The sequence below is a fragment of the Halictus rubicundus genome, chromosome 15 (assembly GCF_050948215.1).
Source record: "Halictus rubicundus isolate RS-2024b chromosome 15, iyHalRubi1_principal, whole genome shotgun sequence".
NCBI classification, from domain to species: Eukaryota; Metazoa; Arthropoda; class Insecta; order Hymenoptera; family Halictidae; genus Halictus; species Halictus rubicundus.
The window spans coordinates 6,237,981-6,252,783 of NC_135163.1; the positions used below are offsets into that span (position 1 = coordinate 6,237,981).

At 42.6% G+C, this 14,803-nt stretch overlaps 1 protein-coding gene across 1 annotated transcript in view; it reads left to right on the forward strand.

Annotated features, from left to right (window-relative positions):
* Window positions 1–1,790: 1,790 nt before the first annotated feature.
* Window positions 1,791–14,803, forward strand: part of Sas (stranded at second) — a 32,599-nt gene continuing 19,586 nt past the window's right edge. The window contains exon 1 of the mRNA XM_076800601.1: window positions 1,791–2,447. Coding sequence (XP_076656716.1) covers window positions 2,339–2,447 — 109 coding nt within the window. The 5' untranslated portion in view covers window positions 1,791–2,338. The remainder of the gene's footprint in view (window positions 2,448–14,803) is intronic.

The window sequence follows — 14,803 nt, forward strand, 5'->3', positions numbered from 1 at the left end:
GCATTATATTCTAGAGACTTTACTGTATTTATTAGACTAAACTGAATTTCCTGATGTTGTTTGTTTTAGTGGAACACTTAATTTTGAGACACGAGATGCGGTCGAGTGGAAATTCGGAGTTTTTGGAAACCGAAGGGAACAAAGTGATTCCCGTGCCGATTTTTTGGGTGTTTTTGATCGGAAGTTTGACTGAGCATTGAATGGGAAGGAGAGAAGAAAAGAAAACGCCCGAACGACACGCGTTCACTTTCAATTTCACCGCTTTCGCCGCGCTGACAGCGTCGCTTGTTCTTCGATCCGACTTGTGGACAGTCTAATATCGACTCTGCGAGAAAATTACTTTGGGAAGATCGCGAAAGCGGTTTGTTCCGCGAAGGACACGCGGAATTGCACGCGCAATTAAACTGGAAAACATTCCGGACCGGAGAAAAAAAGTTCAATACAATTCGGTGGAACATACCTGAAAAGCCCCCCATTCAATTGGCAACAGATGCTTCGACATTTCTTAGAACATATGTTCGAAGTGTTATTGAACTTTCTACAAAATATCTTTACAACCGCTTTATGGCACACATTTCGTAGTAAATTTCCTTGAAATTTCATCGGAAAGTATTAATCGTTCTAAACACCGTTTCAATTACTTTCAGTCGGGGCTATTGAGCGTAATTGTCCCGCAAATTGATACTAAACGTAAACAATTAACCCTCGAATCAAGTGCTTTGTCAGTAAAATCCAAAGAATCGTTAATCGTTTCGGGTTATTTCACGAGCTAAACTTCCTCATTTTTTTCCATGATCCATTAAAACATTACCTAATAGCTACCATTTTATTCCGTAATGTACCGACAACGAAAGCCACTAAACCGCGTCCAGGTAATTGACCAGATAGTAGAAAAAAGGGGGAGCATTAACAAATTAATGAGACGGAGTCCCGGTGACAGTATCTCCATAAATTGTTCTGGAAAAACTGCCCAATTGTTGAAAGAAAAAAACCGACCCTCACTCTATTTTACCTTCTCCCACTATTCTATAGACCCTAGTATGCAGCACAGATGTTGTTCCAAGTTCACCCACCATTCTATGGATCGTTCTAGGGGGCACAGAGTGTCCCAGGTTTCCCCACCATGCCATGAGCCATAGTACAACGCGCACAGTGTCCTAAGTTCCCCCTCCATTCTTAGGTATCTAGTACTGAGCTCACAGTTTCTCATAGGCTTCCACTATTCCATAGGCCCCACTCAGGGGCATACTATGTCCCACGTTTCCACTATTCAACGGGCCCTAGTTACAGGGCTCAGAGTGTCCTAAGTGCCCCCTCCTTTCTTAGGTATCTAGTACTGAGCTTAAAGTATCCCATAGGCCCTACAAAGGGGCATACTACGTCCCACGTTTCCACTATTCAACGGGCCCTAGTTACGGGGCTCAGTGTCCCAGGGTCCCCCACCATGGGCCCTAGTACAGTGCGTACAGTGTCTCCTAAGTGCCCCCTCCATTCTTAGGTATCTAGTACGGAGCTCAAAGTATCCCATAGGCTTCCACTATTCCATAGGCCCTACTAAGGGGCATACTATGTCCCAGGTTTCCCCACCATTCAACAGGCCCTAGTTACGGGGCTCAGAGTGTCCCAGGTTCCCCCACCACGTCACGGGCTCTAGTATAGCGCGCAGAGTGTCCCAGTATCCCCCACCATGGTCTCTAGTACGGAGTCGAGAGTGTCCTACGTGTCCCCCCACCATAGATCCTCGCACGGGGCACAGTGTCCAGCGTGGGGCCCCGTAGCAAGGTGAGCGTGAAGGAGAATTTCCCGGCTGGCCGGAGAGGAGGAATGAAAGGCGAGCTCCTCCGCGTGGAGGAGGAAGAAGGAGGGGAGAGGGAATGAGGAGGAGGAGGAGGAGGTAGATCCCGCTCACCGGTGCACTTCACCTCCGGCCTCGGCGCGGATCGCGTACGCCACGGACGAGTTTCGCCTGTTGGATCTATCGATCGTTGTTTTCGCGTCCGTATTTTCGCCCCTTTTACCGCCATCGGCATCACTTCGGCCAGTGCGCTCTCGCGATCGATCGGTTTCGTGTGCCGCGCGTGTGTCACCCAGGACATCCGCCTAACTCCAGACACCTGGTTGTTACAAACAAACAGCGTCGAGCTCCCTCTCTCTCTCCTTCTCTCCTTCTCTCTCTCTCTCTCGCTCTCTCGCTCTCACACACTCTCTTTTTGACGCGAGTGCTCAACGAAGTGACAGTTTTTAGACTTGGAGTAGACAGCGATCATTCTTTCGGGTGTTGAAGAGAGTTCTGTGAACACGTTTGTGACAACACACGCTGCTGGAAGAATGCGGTAGGATGCGGGTCCAGGGAAGATGCTTTTTGTGCGCGGTCGCGGGACTGTGTCTGCTCGCCGGGAATGCTGTGGTCGGCGCACTCGATCTGCAGACCCAGCCGACTGTTGATGGTGAGTCTTCTTCAGGTTTCACGGGTTTTCGGGGGATTTCTTCGTGAGAGTTGGTATAGTAGTGGGTCTCTTGGGGATTTTTGGTGATGGAAGCGGAACGAGTTTCATGGACACCGTGTTTTGGGAATTTACGAGTTGGAAATAAATTTTGACTATTTTTCCTTTTTGTTTTTTATTATTTTTCTCTTCATTTTTATCGCCGTGAATTTTTATGTTTCATCCGGGTGTCGAATTTTGATTGGGACGATTTGTGATGTTTTGACAGGTTAGCGGTGAGGGGATCAGTTAGGGGACGAGATTGTTTAGATGATTTTTTGTGGATTTACTTCGATGAGTTTTTTCCTGATTTTTGTCTTTATTCTTGTTGGCGAGACTTTTGGAGGATCGTTTGGATTTTGTTTATGGCGATTTGCGATGTTGTTTTGGTAGGTTAGTGTTGAGAGGATGGGTTAGCAAGAGACACTGTCTTGATCATTTTTCAGTTCTCCTTCTTGATAATTTTTTTCTGAATTTTTTCCTCTATTTTTCAAGAATTTTGTATTTAGGTCACGTCGATTTGTTTCGTCGCTTTAGCAGATTGCTATTAACCCTTTGCACTGAAAACGGTTTCCACTTAAAAACCGAGACATTTCTTCTGATCTAGAATATTTCATTCATAATATACGACATTTATTACTATTATTCCTGCTTACAAAATGTACATTTTTATCAATTTCTCATATACAAACGTAGCGATGCAAAAATGTTTTAAATCACAGTGTATCACTTTTTATTGGCCCCTTAGGATAGCCATTAGGGTGCAAAGAGTTAGGGTGTAAGTTAAGGATCACGTTGCTGGTGGTAGGTCTTCAACAACAGTGGTTTCCTCTTGGCTATTTTAACATTCTCATTCCGAACTTTATAAGGATCGTATTGAATCGAAGATGAGGATCGTACAAATCGAAACGCGAACCTATCTTCCCACTTTTCCTCAACATCTTCCGACGCCGACCATAATGACAAGGGGTCCAGGTCGTCTCGTTTGACCAATACTCGTCAGTAACGGTATCGGCGTCGAATTCCGTCACGTCCCCTCGCCTCGGAGCCCGTCGACTGACGTCATCCGCGCGAATAAAGCCAGGGAAGAGACAAGAAGAGAGAAAAGAAGTCCTCCAGGTGCGAAATCGGTGTCTCTCTTCGGGGCGACCGGCTTTTCCTCGACACTCGCGCGGCGAGATCTGCCCAAAAGGGGAGAAAAGACGGATTTCGCCGGAAGGCGGTGGAAAGGACGCGAGAAATCTCCGGCTAACTGACCGCTAACACCGGTTACCGTGTTCTTGGGGACACTGCCACTGTGTCCGAGATCTATCGGGTCATTGCAAAAATCTCGGTACGATTTTCGGCTCAACTTCGATCTATTCTTCATTTGCAAAAACTGTGGCAATCAGTCGATCATACAATTATCATCGTTTTCTGCGACTGTTCGCCAACATTCTGGTATCAGAATACCAAAATATTCTATTTTCTTGAAAAAGGTGATTCCCAAGGTCATTTCAAGCAACTTTTTCCTTCGCGAAAATGTTCTCCGCTGCCTCGTTAAGGAGTTATCGACGAAAAACGCGGACCAATCGGAGCGCGGCTACAGCGGACGGACCCCGGCTCGGCCAATGGCAACGCCGCGCTCAGCGGGGCCCGTCCGCTGCAACCGCGCTCCGATTGGTCCGCGTTTTTCGCGAATAACTCGAAAACGGAGCCGCGTACGACATTTCCGCAAAGGAAAAAGTTTTTCAGAATAATCTCGGGCATCGTCTGCTTGAATCTCTCCTGTATGCACGCTTCGTCTCGATCTCTTTCTCTCTGGCGATTTTTAAAATTATTTTTGCAAGTCGCATAGGTTGCTTTAAGTCGAATAAAGTCGTTTACAAGCGAATACTATGATTCCCCTGGAGTCGACAACAGTGTGCTTTGTCATCGGAAAAGATAAACGCTCGGCGTTTTCCCCGGTCGCTCGAGAACGACTCGTTTCTTCTGTAAACAGACAAGCATACTGCAAAAACGGCTCGCATACCCTGAAGTTCGCGACCGATTACTTTCCACGGGACGGATTCCTTCAGGGAAATCGAGGATCTTCTTGCTCGATCTCGCGTCCCTCGATCCTAGAACGGAATTTTTACCGATTCCTTCGCAAGTTAGACGACTCGGATGGAAATACGATTAACACGTTGAGTGCCACGCCAATGTAACAAATAACAACAGTCATCGCAAAACCAAAAGAACGTATTCAATAACACAAGATTGGAGAAGACAGAGTTGATCGTAACAATAATTTTTGTGACATTCTCACGGCTTGAGGATCTTAATTAAATTTGGTTTATTTGATAGATTGTAGTAAAAATTGCTGTTCAAGCTTAATAAAAAGACTTGTGCCCAAAAAATTATATAACAGGTTAACATTAGATTTACGGAACCGGTAATTTTGCCATATTCTAAATTGTTTAATTTACGACTGCAGAGATTGTGTAAATTATTTTTTTTGCACGTGTATAGTAATAATTTTTAGTAAAATCTGTGGCCGTTCCTCGAGGACCGGCTGGGCCCGAACGAAAAGTCGAACGCCGGTCCCTACGGACCGACGCGGCACTTAACGCGTTAAAAGCTCGCGTGGGCGCGCATGATTCAACCGCTCGAATGTTTTGTCAATAGCGAAACGAAACAGGGTGACTAACCGGGACACCGAGAGAGCACGGCTACAGTGAAAGAGAGGGGAGCCATAGTGTGGTGCCAGCAAGTTTCTTATCGAGGCAGACGTATATCCTGAGGAAATGGTAATTGAAGAGAGTCTCCTCTCCGATGACGTCTCTTTTCCCGGGAACGATTCGATCGTTTTCTTGTTGCTCGAACCGGTTAGGTTTGTTGCCGGGGTTCTAGCCTGGTGGGCACACACATACACGCGCGCGCGCATGATATATCCGAGTTGGAATTTCGTGCGCCTACCTTTCTCCTCGAGAGACCTATTTCTTTCGTTTCTGTTCGTTTCTCTTTCTCTCTCTCCCTCTCTCTCTCTCTCTCTCTCTCTCTCTCTTCCTCTCTCTCCGCTCTCGGGTTCGATCTTCCTCGAATAAAGCTGTCAGACTGCTACCTCGTGCGTTCCTCTTTGACGGCGCAATCGCCACGCGATTATGTTCGCAGAGACAATGGGACGACTTCTCTCTCGTTGATTCCCGAATGATAACGATGATTTTCGTGTCTGCCGCCGAACGAAACTGTTTTTGCGAAAGAAAGTTTGTTCGTGGAAGACTCGGTGACGTTATAGTTTCGGGTCATCCCACGGAAAAAGAACGGTTAGTGTCAAGTCAGCTGAATTGGGCGATCTTTGTCCATTTTTATGCACGAAAATGGGAAACGTGGGGGTTTGAAACTTTGTGGATGTGTTTGTCAATCCTTTGAGCATACTGCTAAATTTTTTTTAACCGGAAATAATCGTTTTATTGTTGGTTAAAACAGGTTATCATTCCTTGATGTCTTCGATCAAACATCTAGCTTTGAGGAGACCTAGATTAGGCGACTTTTGGGAATTTTTATGAACGAAAATGGCAAACGTAGGGATTTGAAACTTTGTGGATGTGTTTGTCAATCCTTTGAGCATACTGCTAAATTTTTTTTAACCGGAAATAATCGTTTTATTGTTGGTTAAAACAGGTTATCATTCCTTCATGTCTTAGATCAACCATCTAGCTTTGAGGAGACCTAGATTAGGAGACCTTTGGGAATTTTTATGCACGAAAATGGGAAACGTGGGGGTCTGAAACTTTGTGGATGTGTTTGTCAATCCTTTGAGCATACTGCTAAATTTTTTTTAACCGGAAGTAATCTTTTATTGTTGGTTAAATCAGGTTGTCATTCCTTGATGTCTTAGATTAACCATCTAGCTTTGAGGAGACCTAGATTAGGAGACATTTGGGAATTTTTATGCACGAAAATGGCAAACGTAGGGATTTGAAACTTTGTGGATGTGTGTGTCAATCCTTTGAGCATACTGCTAAATTTTTTTTAACCGGAAATAATCGTTTTATTGTTGGTTAAAACAAGTTGTCATCCCTTGATGTCTTAGATTAACCATCTAGCTTTGAGGAGACCTAGATTAGGCGACTTTTGGAATTTTTTTTAAACGAAACTGGTAATCCTGGATACTGCAAACTTCGCGACAGTATTTGTCAACACTTTGAGAGCAGGATACAATTTTTCGTTAGCAGAAATAATCGTTTTATTGTTGGTTAAAAAAGGATTCAATTCCTCCATAAGTTATTCAACTTTGGGGGACAAAAATGTTGGCTCTGTTGATCTTTAATTGCACGAGCGCGTGTAAATGCAAGGAACAAAATGGGACATGGATAATTTTCTTCTCGAAATTATGATTATTATATCTACAATTTTAGCTCTACATCTTCAGTAATCTCGAAGCCAGTAAAAACAATAGTATTCGAGCACCGTTTTCCCGAAGAAAACACAAAAATCAATATCAACAGTTCAACCATCGGAAACATAATTTTCCCCACCAGTTTCCATTCAGAATATGGCCTAATGGTTCCCCCTCGGGCGCACCTGTGCAGTCTCACCTGTCCATCGGCATCTACGTGTGCGCCTTTCTCCGTTGAAATCGAGATCGTTTCGCGAAAACACGGTGTACCGTGCGGCTACGGACGTCGGGGGGATAGATCGCCGAAAACGGAGCCGAGCCGGCGAGCCTAATTGCGGTTAGGCCGATCCTCGAGCACGTGTGAACGCTAAAACGGGAACGCACGAGGCTCGCGTGGGATCGACCACGGGTTAGAAAGTCGTTCGTCGGTTGCGCAAATTCAAAGAAAGAGAATCAGACGAACAAGAGAAAGATTACGCGCATCACCGGGACACGTTATTTAATTAAGAACGTTAATCCAAAGAGCGAGAAAGAGAGAGAGAGGAGAGAGAGAGAGAGAGAGAGAAAGAGAGAGAAAAGGTTTACAAGCGTGTTGCAACTCGCGCGAGAAGATCCGAGAGCGTTACCAAGCGAGCCGAAGCCGAAGGACGCGCTTCTCCAATTACCCCGACGCAATTAAAAACGTCTGCGTTCTCGATCACTGCTGCGTTTCCGTTTTCTTTCGCTGCAATTAAGGGTCCATTGTTGTTCCAGCCATTTTCGTTAACGTCTGCCAAAGAGCTTTGCATGATACACTGAATGGAAAACTGATGACACGTGTTGTCTCGAAAATTGCTATCATATTGACACGTTCAGCGGTGGACCCTTAATTTTGGGGACCTGGGCTGACACCCTTGGGGAGAGGGGGGTATCCAATTAACCTAAATTGACTCGAGTACTAAGAATTTCTGTGGAATTTATTTTGTCAAAGGTTTTCGATTTAAACTGTATTTTTATTTTTTTGACCGCGAAGGGGGCCCTCCATAATTTAATTACTTGTATTCCCCATAGATCTCATGTCTAGAAAATGTAGAAAACAATTTTTTTACGATTGTAGCATTTTCGAGAAGAAACGGGTGTTTATTATACTTGCGGCACGGAAGAGCGTATAATGCAAAATTGACGGGGAGGGGGGAATTGCGAGTGAAATGTTTAATGTGTTTACGCAACGCCTTGATGGATTAAGTATAATAGCAGTTTTTGTCGGCGATGGTAAACGAGGATCGCCGTACTCTCATAAACGGTCGTGCCCGCGAAGTAACCTGGTTAACGGTACCGTAAATATGCGAGTGAACGTACCGCGTCCTTTATAATTCTCGACGCGAACGCTCGGCCAACAACGTCTTTGTTATTGGCGTTATTCGATCGTTCGGGGAAAAAAGACAACGATCGGGAAGAGATTTACAAGGATAATCGATCGTGCGTCGCCTTTCACGTCGCATTCTTCGGCCTCGTCGTTTGTCCAATCAGTGAACGAACGCTATAGCGATCCAGAAGCAACATCATTTAACCATTCATCCGACTGCTCGGAAAATCTGTTCCTGTCGATGTTTATCATTCGAATTTATTATTTCTGTCGCGCTTCCGACATTAATGGGCGTTCAAAAAGCAATACATTTTAATAAACTGTGCTGTTTGAGCAGACGTTCAACGATGAGGATACGCCATTTTAAGATTTAGAAAAAGGCCACTTTTTCTTCCATGTCGTGATGCACTTAATTTTTTTTTCTGTCAGTACATCATTCTTTTCTACATTAAAAATTCGAATTTAGAATCGATGTGTATAATTTCCTAAAAATTTGATTTTTGTTCGGATAAACAAGTGACGCCTACGGCTGTCACAAAGTATGTTTTTAAGAAACTTGAAAATTAAAAATTTTCTACATGAATTTCTGCAAACTCGAGTCAAATAGAATTTTATTTTCGTTCTTAATACATTTACCATAATATAACAATGTATTTAGAGTCTTCTAATATTTTTGTTATTTTAAATTACACCTGATTTTTGTCACAAATGCATGCAAACTGCAATGTACTTATACAAATTGCCTTTCCACCTAATTTCACGCAGCAACAAAGAAACTTCTTCGAAGAACAGTGTGTCTCTGACATTGATCCGGTAAAAATGTATGTGGGAAATGAATAAACAAATCTCCATTCAAAGAATAATGATACAGCCAGTCTAGATTCGTTTGTTGTACGTAACTTGCTCGACTTTCATCCCGCAGAAGAGTCTCGTGAACAACTTACAACCGTGTCTCTCAGAGACACACTGGCAGAACAAACGCGTCCATTCTTCCTTGTAACTATAGTAATTAAATCCGCTTCCCGCGTCATTGTTCCTGCGACGACCAGCCCGAGACGCGCGCGCGACTTTCACTCGATGGCCGGTCGGACGCTCTCCGAGGACGTCGATTATCGCTATCGACCCTCGATTTCCCGAAACCGTTCAATTTTCCTTCGATCGGCTTTCCCTCGAGCTGCTTTCTCGCGTTCTTCTTCCACGAATCTCCCCGGATAACTTCTAACAACAATAACAATGTTCATCCACCAGAGGACAAAGAGAAACGCCAACCCTCCCGGATTGTGTGACCTTTGTGAATTTTTTAAGATAAAACTGGTAAACGTGGCAACCTCAAACTTTGCGACTGTGTTTGTCGATCTTTCGGGCAGATGAAACAATTTTTTATTTGCAGAAATAATCGTTCAGTTGTTGGTTAAAAATGGTTCACGCCTCGATATGTTAGTGATCTGGTTTTCAGGTAGCTGGATTAGGCGACCTTTGCGAATTTTTTTAAACGATGCTGGGAGACGTGGCAATTTCAAACTTTGCGACTGTGTTTGTCAATCTTTCGAGCATATAAAACAATTTTTTGTTTACAGAAATAATCGTTCAGTTGTTGGTTAAAAATGGTTCATTCCTCGATATGTTGTATTAGCGGTCTGGTATTGAGCTAGCTAAGTTAGGCGATCTTTATGAATTTTTTTAGAAGAAACTGGTAAACGTGGCAACCTCAAACTTTGCGACTGTGTTTGTCAATCTTTCGAGCAGACGAAACAATTTTTTGTTTGCAGAAATAATCGTTCAGTTGTTGGTTAAAAATGGTTCATTCCTCGATATGTTTTATTAGCGATCTGGTACTGAGCTAGCTAAGTTAGGCGATCTTTATGAATTTTTTTAGAAGAAACTGGTAAATGTGGCAACTTGAAACTTTGCGACTGTGTTTGTCGATCTTTCGGGCAGATGAAACAATTTTTTATTTGCAGAAATAATCGTTCAGTTGTTGGTTAAAAATGGTTCATTCCTCGATATGTTGTATTAGCGATCTGGTATTGAGCTAGCTAAGTTAGGCGATCTTTATGAATTTTTTTAGAAGAAACTGGTAAACGTGGCAACTTGAAACTTTGCGACTGTGTTTGTCGATCTTTCGGGCAGATGAAACAATTTTTTATTTGCAGAAATAATCGTTCAGTTTTTGGTTAAAAATGGTTCATTCCTCGATATGTTAGTGATCTGGTTTTGAGGTAGCTGGATTAGGCGACCTTTGCGAATTTTTTTAAACGATGCTGGGAGACGTGGCAATTTCAAACATTGCGACTGTGTTTGTCCATCTTTCGAGCATATAAAACAATTTTTTGTTTACAGAAATAATCGTTTAGTTGTTGGTTAAAAAATTGTCATTCCTCGATATGTTATATTAGTGATCTGATTTTGAAGGATTGGGCGACCTTTGTGAATTTTGTTGAACGATGCTGATGAACGTGGCAATTGTACACTTTTAAGCATACATAAATAGGGTTAACACTGAACCTACCCCGGTCAAATACTAGTTAGCGTTAAATGAAGAAGCGTCATTTCGCGAAAGATCAATCTAAAGGACAGTTGCCACGGAGCGTTTGACACGTAACCGCCTGTGTAACGCTTCTCGTCGGCCTTTGGTCGGATATAAAATAACCAAAGGGGACAGGTTGTAAAGTGGAACGATATCGAACGGTCTGCCAGTTTATCGAGCCAGTTAGAACGTGTGTCGATGGCGCAACAACGCGCACAGAGTTTGATATTCGCAAGAGGCGAACGAAGGCAAAAGACGACTCTCGCGTACTGGCAGCACGCACGCGGAGAGTTCCCTGCCCTCTCTCGCGCTCGATTCTGATCCCAGTTTGCTGACTTTGCTGTGCCATACGCGAGAACCATGTAATACGCTCGCCAGCTCGCGTGATAGCGTGTCAAACCGCTCGGTTGGACGACTACATAATTTAGAGGGAACGCTTCCTACGCTGGGCCAAAGGTGGCCGGCCATTTACCGATTTTCTGTCAGAGTTAATCCGCCGTCTCGATCGTAACCATACTCGGAAATGCTTATCTGAAAAATGGAATCGATATAAAAATTATCGTTCCATTTTTGGAGGCTCCTTGAACGAAGATTCCTCGGCAAATCCAACAGAATGTTTTGTATGTACAATTTTCCATTTCTTTGAAACAAATCTTGAGACCAAATAGGCTCTTATTCTCAGATACGTTAAAAATTATGTTCTAGTATTTTTTGATCATTTTTGTAACCCCCGAAACGCATAAAAATCGTCGGTACAACAATTACAAATTGAAGTTACCCCCAAAACGCATAAAAATCGTCGGTACAACGATTACAAATTCAAGTTAAAAATACTCGGAATTATCTGAAGAACTTAACAATTTTTAAACTGTCGTTGAAAAACTTGAAGAATTATTCTACAAGCTTCGCAGAACCGTGTGAATTTCACTTCCAAAATTTCTCACCCGAATCACAATTAATAAAATATTTGTTTAAGATTAAACTGTCTGGGTACATCGTCGGTTGGTATAAAGAAGTACAACAGGGACGAGTGAGATTTAATCTTGAAAGAAAATTGTGTCGCCATAAGATCGTATAGGTGACACCAACGAGCCGAGAGACATGAACGCCTGCACAAGCGCGATGGTCGGTGGGGGTCGCGCTTATGCGAGCGTCGAGGTCTCCGGGCGCGATCTTATTGTTAGAACGTAGAACGGCTCTTCTGTGAGTGGATTGCATCATTGGAACACTTGTGCTCGATTCTATTATCCAACCTTTATACCGTTTAAGAAGGGCGGGGCATCTCGGAACAAACCGAGTGAAAGCACAATGCCGATGGAATCGCGGAACTTTGAATTCCTCGAGTCGAGTGGGTTGAAAAAAGTGGTCTTTCCTTGATTCCCTATCTGTTGCTGTTTGGGGAGGGGTCTCTCATTAGCGGCGGAACATTCATCAGGCGAGTTTCCGTTCACTCTCGATATGCTATCGCGTGTACAAATTAATTCCTGGCCTTATCTTCGCGCGTTTATTAACCCTTTGCACTCGGCCCCATTTTAATTCCAAACTAAATTCTTCTTCCGTCTTAGAATATTCTCATTTTACTCACACGAAACTGATCCGATTTCCACATACAATATTTAAATGTTCAGTATTCTATTGAACACGAATTTTGTAACGTAACAAATATTTTGTAATTTTTGTAATTTCATTGAAATAATGCTACAGCTATTTTTGATGGCGCTTCAGAGTCACCACTCGAGTGCAAAGGGTTAATTACTCGGTCTACCATAGCTAAGAATTTTTTTTAAAAAACCCCCATCAACACCAATAGCAATTCGTGGACGTACATCTCGCCCCCAGTAATTTAATAATTTTGTTTAGGGTTATTATATAAAATATGGTATTGTATTTTCAAGATTGCTTTTATTTCAGCACAATTATTGAAAATGAACAGGCTTCCGGCGGATAAAGTGACAAGAGTGTTATATTTTATTTGTAAAAATTTCAAGGACTCCATCTCTGGTTGGTCGATTGTATCAGCATTTCGAGGAGGATTTTTCGCGGAGGCGTCGGAGAAATTTTTAGAAATTTTTGCTTTCTACGCCGGCGATCCCTCCGAAGAAAGCAAAAAACGAATTAAAAGCGGAGGAAACGATGATCGATCGACTTTCGACGTCGCCGATTCACCGGGTGCGATCCACGATCGACGGCACATCGGGACCGCGTTATAGTTGGCCGCGATCGCCCTTGACCTGGATCCCCGAGCGGGATTTTTCCACACGATTCAAAAGGGACGACGATGACGAAGAGCGTGCACGCATCATGCGCGCACGACTTTCTCCCGTGCGAATCCTCGCGGAAGAGTTGAATGACTGGCCTCAGACGCTGTGAATTAGTCGAGGAAGCGGCGAACAAGTGCGATTCTTTCCTAGGATCATGCGGTTAATGATGAATCGTCCATTGTCAGCTCGGCGGAGATGCTAAGCTCGATTAGGTTGCGGCGAGGGGAGGAAGACGCGTCGAAATAACTTCTGACGGCAGCGGGAACAGTAGAACCTTTTCGAAACTCGTACAACATTGTGTTTAACAATTATTTTTATGACGAAAACGCTACGAAAATAACCTAAAAATTGAACGATTACTCTTTAATTTTTTTACTCAAAGATAAAATGAAAAAATAAACCCGAAATATTGGACTCTCTTGAGACAGGTGATTCCCGAGGTCATTTCAAGCAATTTTTTCCTTTGCGAAAATGTTCTCCGCGGCTTCGCTGAGGAGTTATTAACGAAAAACGAGGACCAATCAGAGCGCGGCTACAGCGGACAGATCCCGGCTCGGCCAATGGCGAAGCTGCACTCAGCGGGACTGGCCACCGAGCCGGAATCCGTCCGCTGTGACCGCACCCTGATTGGTCAATCAATTTCTCGTTGGTCAAACTGAATTTTATTATTATTATAAAGTGTTATACTGCAGTTGCATTTATAGCGTTCGATATTTTTAGTACTAATCAAGCATTCGTGGAATTACAGCGGAATCGTATGTTACGGTAATCAAGCAATGAATAAAAAGTAAATGGCGGCATCGAGGACGTATAAGGATTGAAGAAATGAGATAAGTGAAACAATAAATGGCGTGATCGAAAAACTGTAGCGGTACAAGAAACAAGCAAGAAATAAATGGAAAAATTAAGGACGTATAATAGACTAGAACGTTTGCAGCGATAAGATAATTAAAAATAAGAGTAAAAAGCACAAGGAAATAAGAAATACCAGCAAGTAAGAAATAAACGGTGAAATCGAGGACGTATAAGAGTCTAAAGAATTCTTGCGGTAATAAAATAACAACCGAAGAACAAATGGCAGAATCGAAGGTATGAGGATTTAAGAAATTCTCGCAATAAAAAATAAATGACCGAATATATAAGTAAAGGATTAAGCAATTCTTGCTTGCAATAAAACAGCAAGCGCAATAAAATATAAATGGCACCACCTAGAATCTAGGGCATAAAAAGGATTAAGAAATTCTAGCAGTAATGAGACATAACATCAAAAATAAATAGCGGTTGTCAAGAGTAGATGAAAAATTGAGACATTCTTGCAGTAATAAGATAACGTATAAATGTAAATAAATCTCATCGCATTAACAGAATAAAATAGAAAAATAAGTAACAGCAGTAAAATAAAATCGAAAAATAAGTAACAGCAGTAAAATAAAATAGAAAAATAAGTAACAGCAGTAAAATAAAATAGAAAAATAAGTAACAGCAGTAAAATAAAATAGAAAAATAAGTAACAGCAGTCAAATAAAATGTGAAAAATAACTGGCTTTATGTAGGACACACAAGAGACTAAAAAATGCTTGCAGTATCGAAGCAACAACTAAAAAAAGAAACAGCAGAGTGTAGAGTACGAGGATCTAAGAAATTCCTCCGAAAATAAAATAAATAGTAAAATCAAGAGTCTGAGAATTTCAAAAAATATGAAAAACAATAAATATCAAAACTGAATGGCGCGCGATCTCAGAAATCTGAATTTCCGGTTTCAGAAACAGGTGCAGTAGTGCAAGAAATATGAAATAAATGGTAGGATGTCGGGGAAAAATGGTAGAA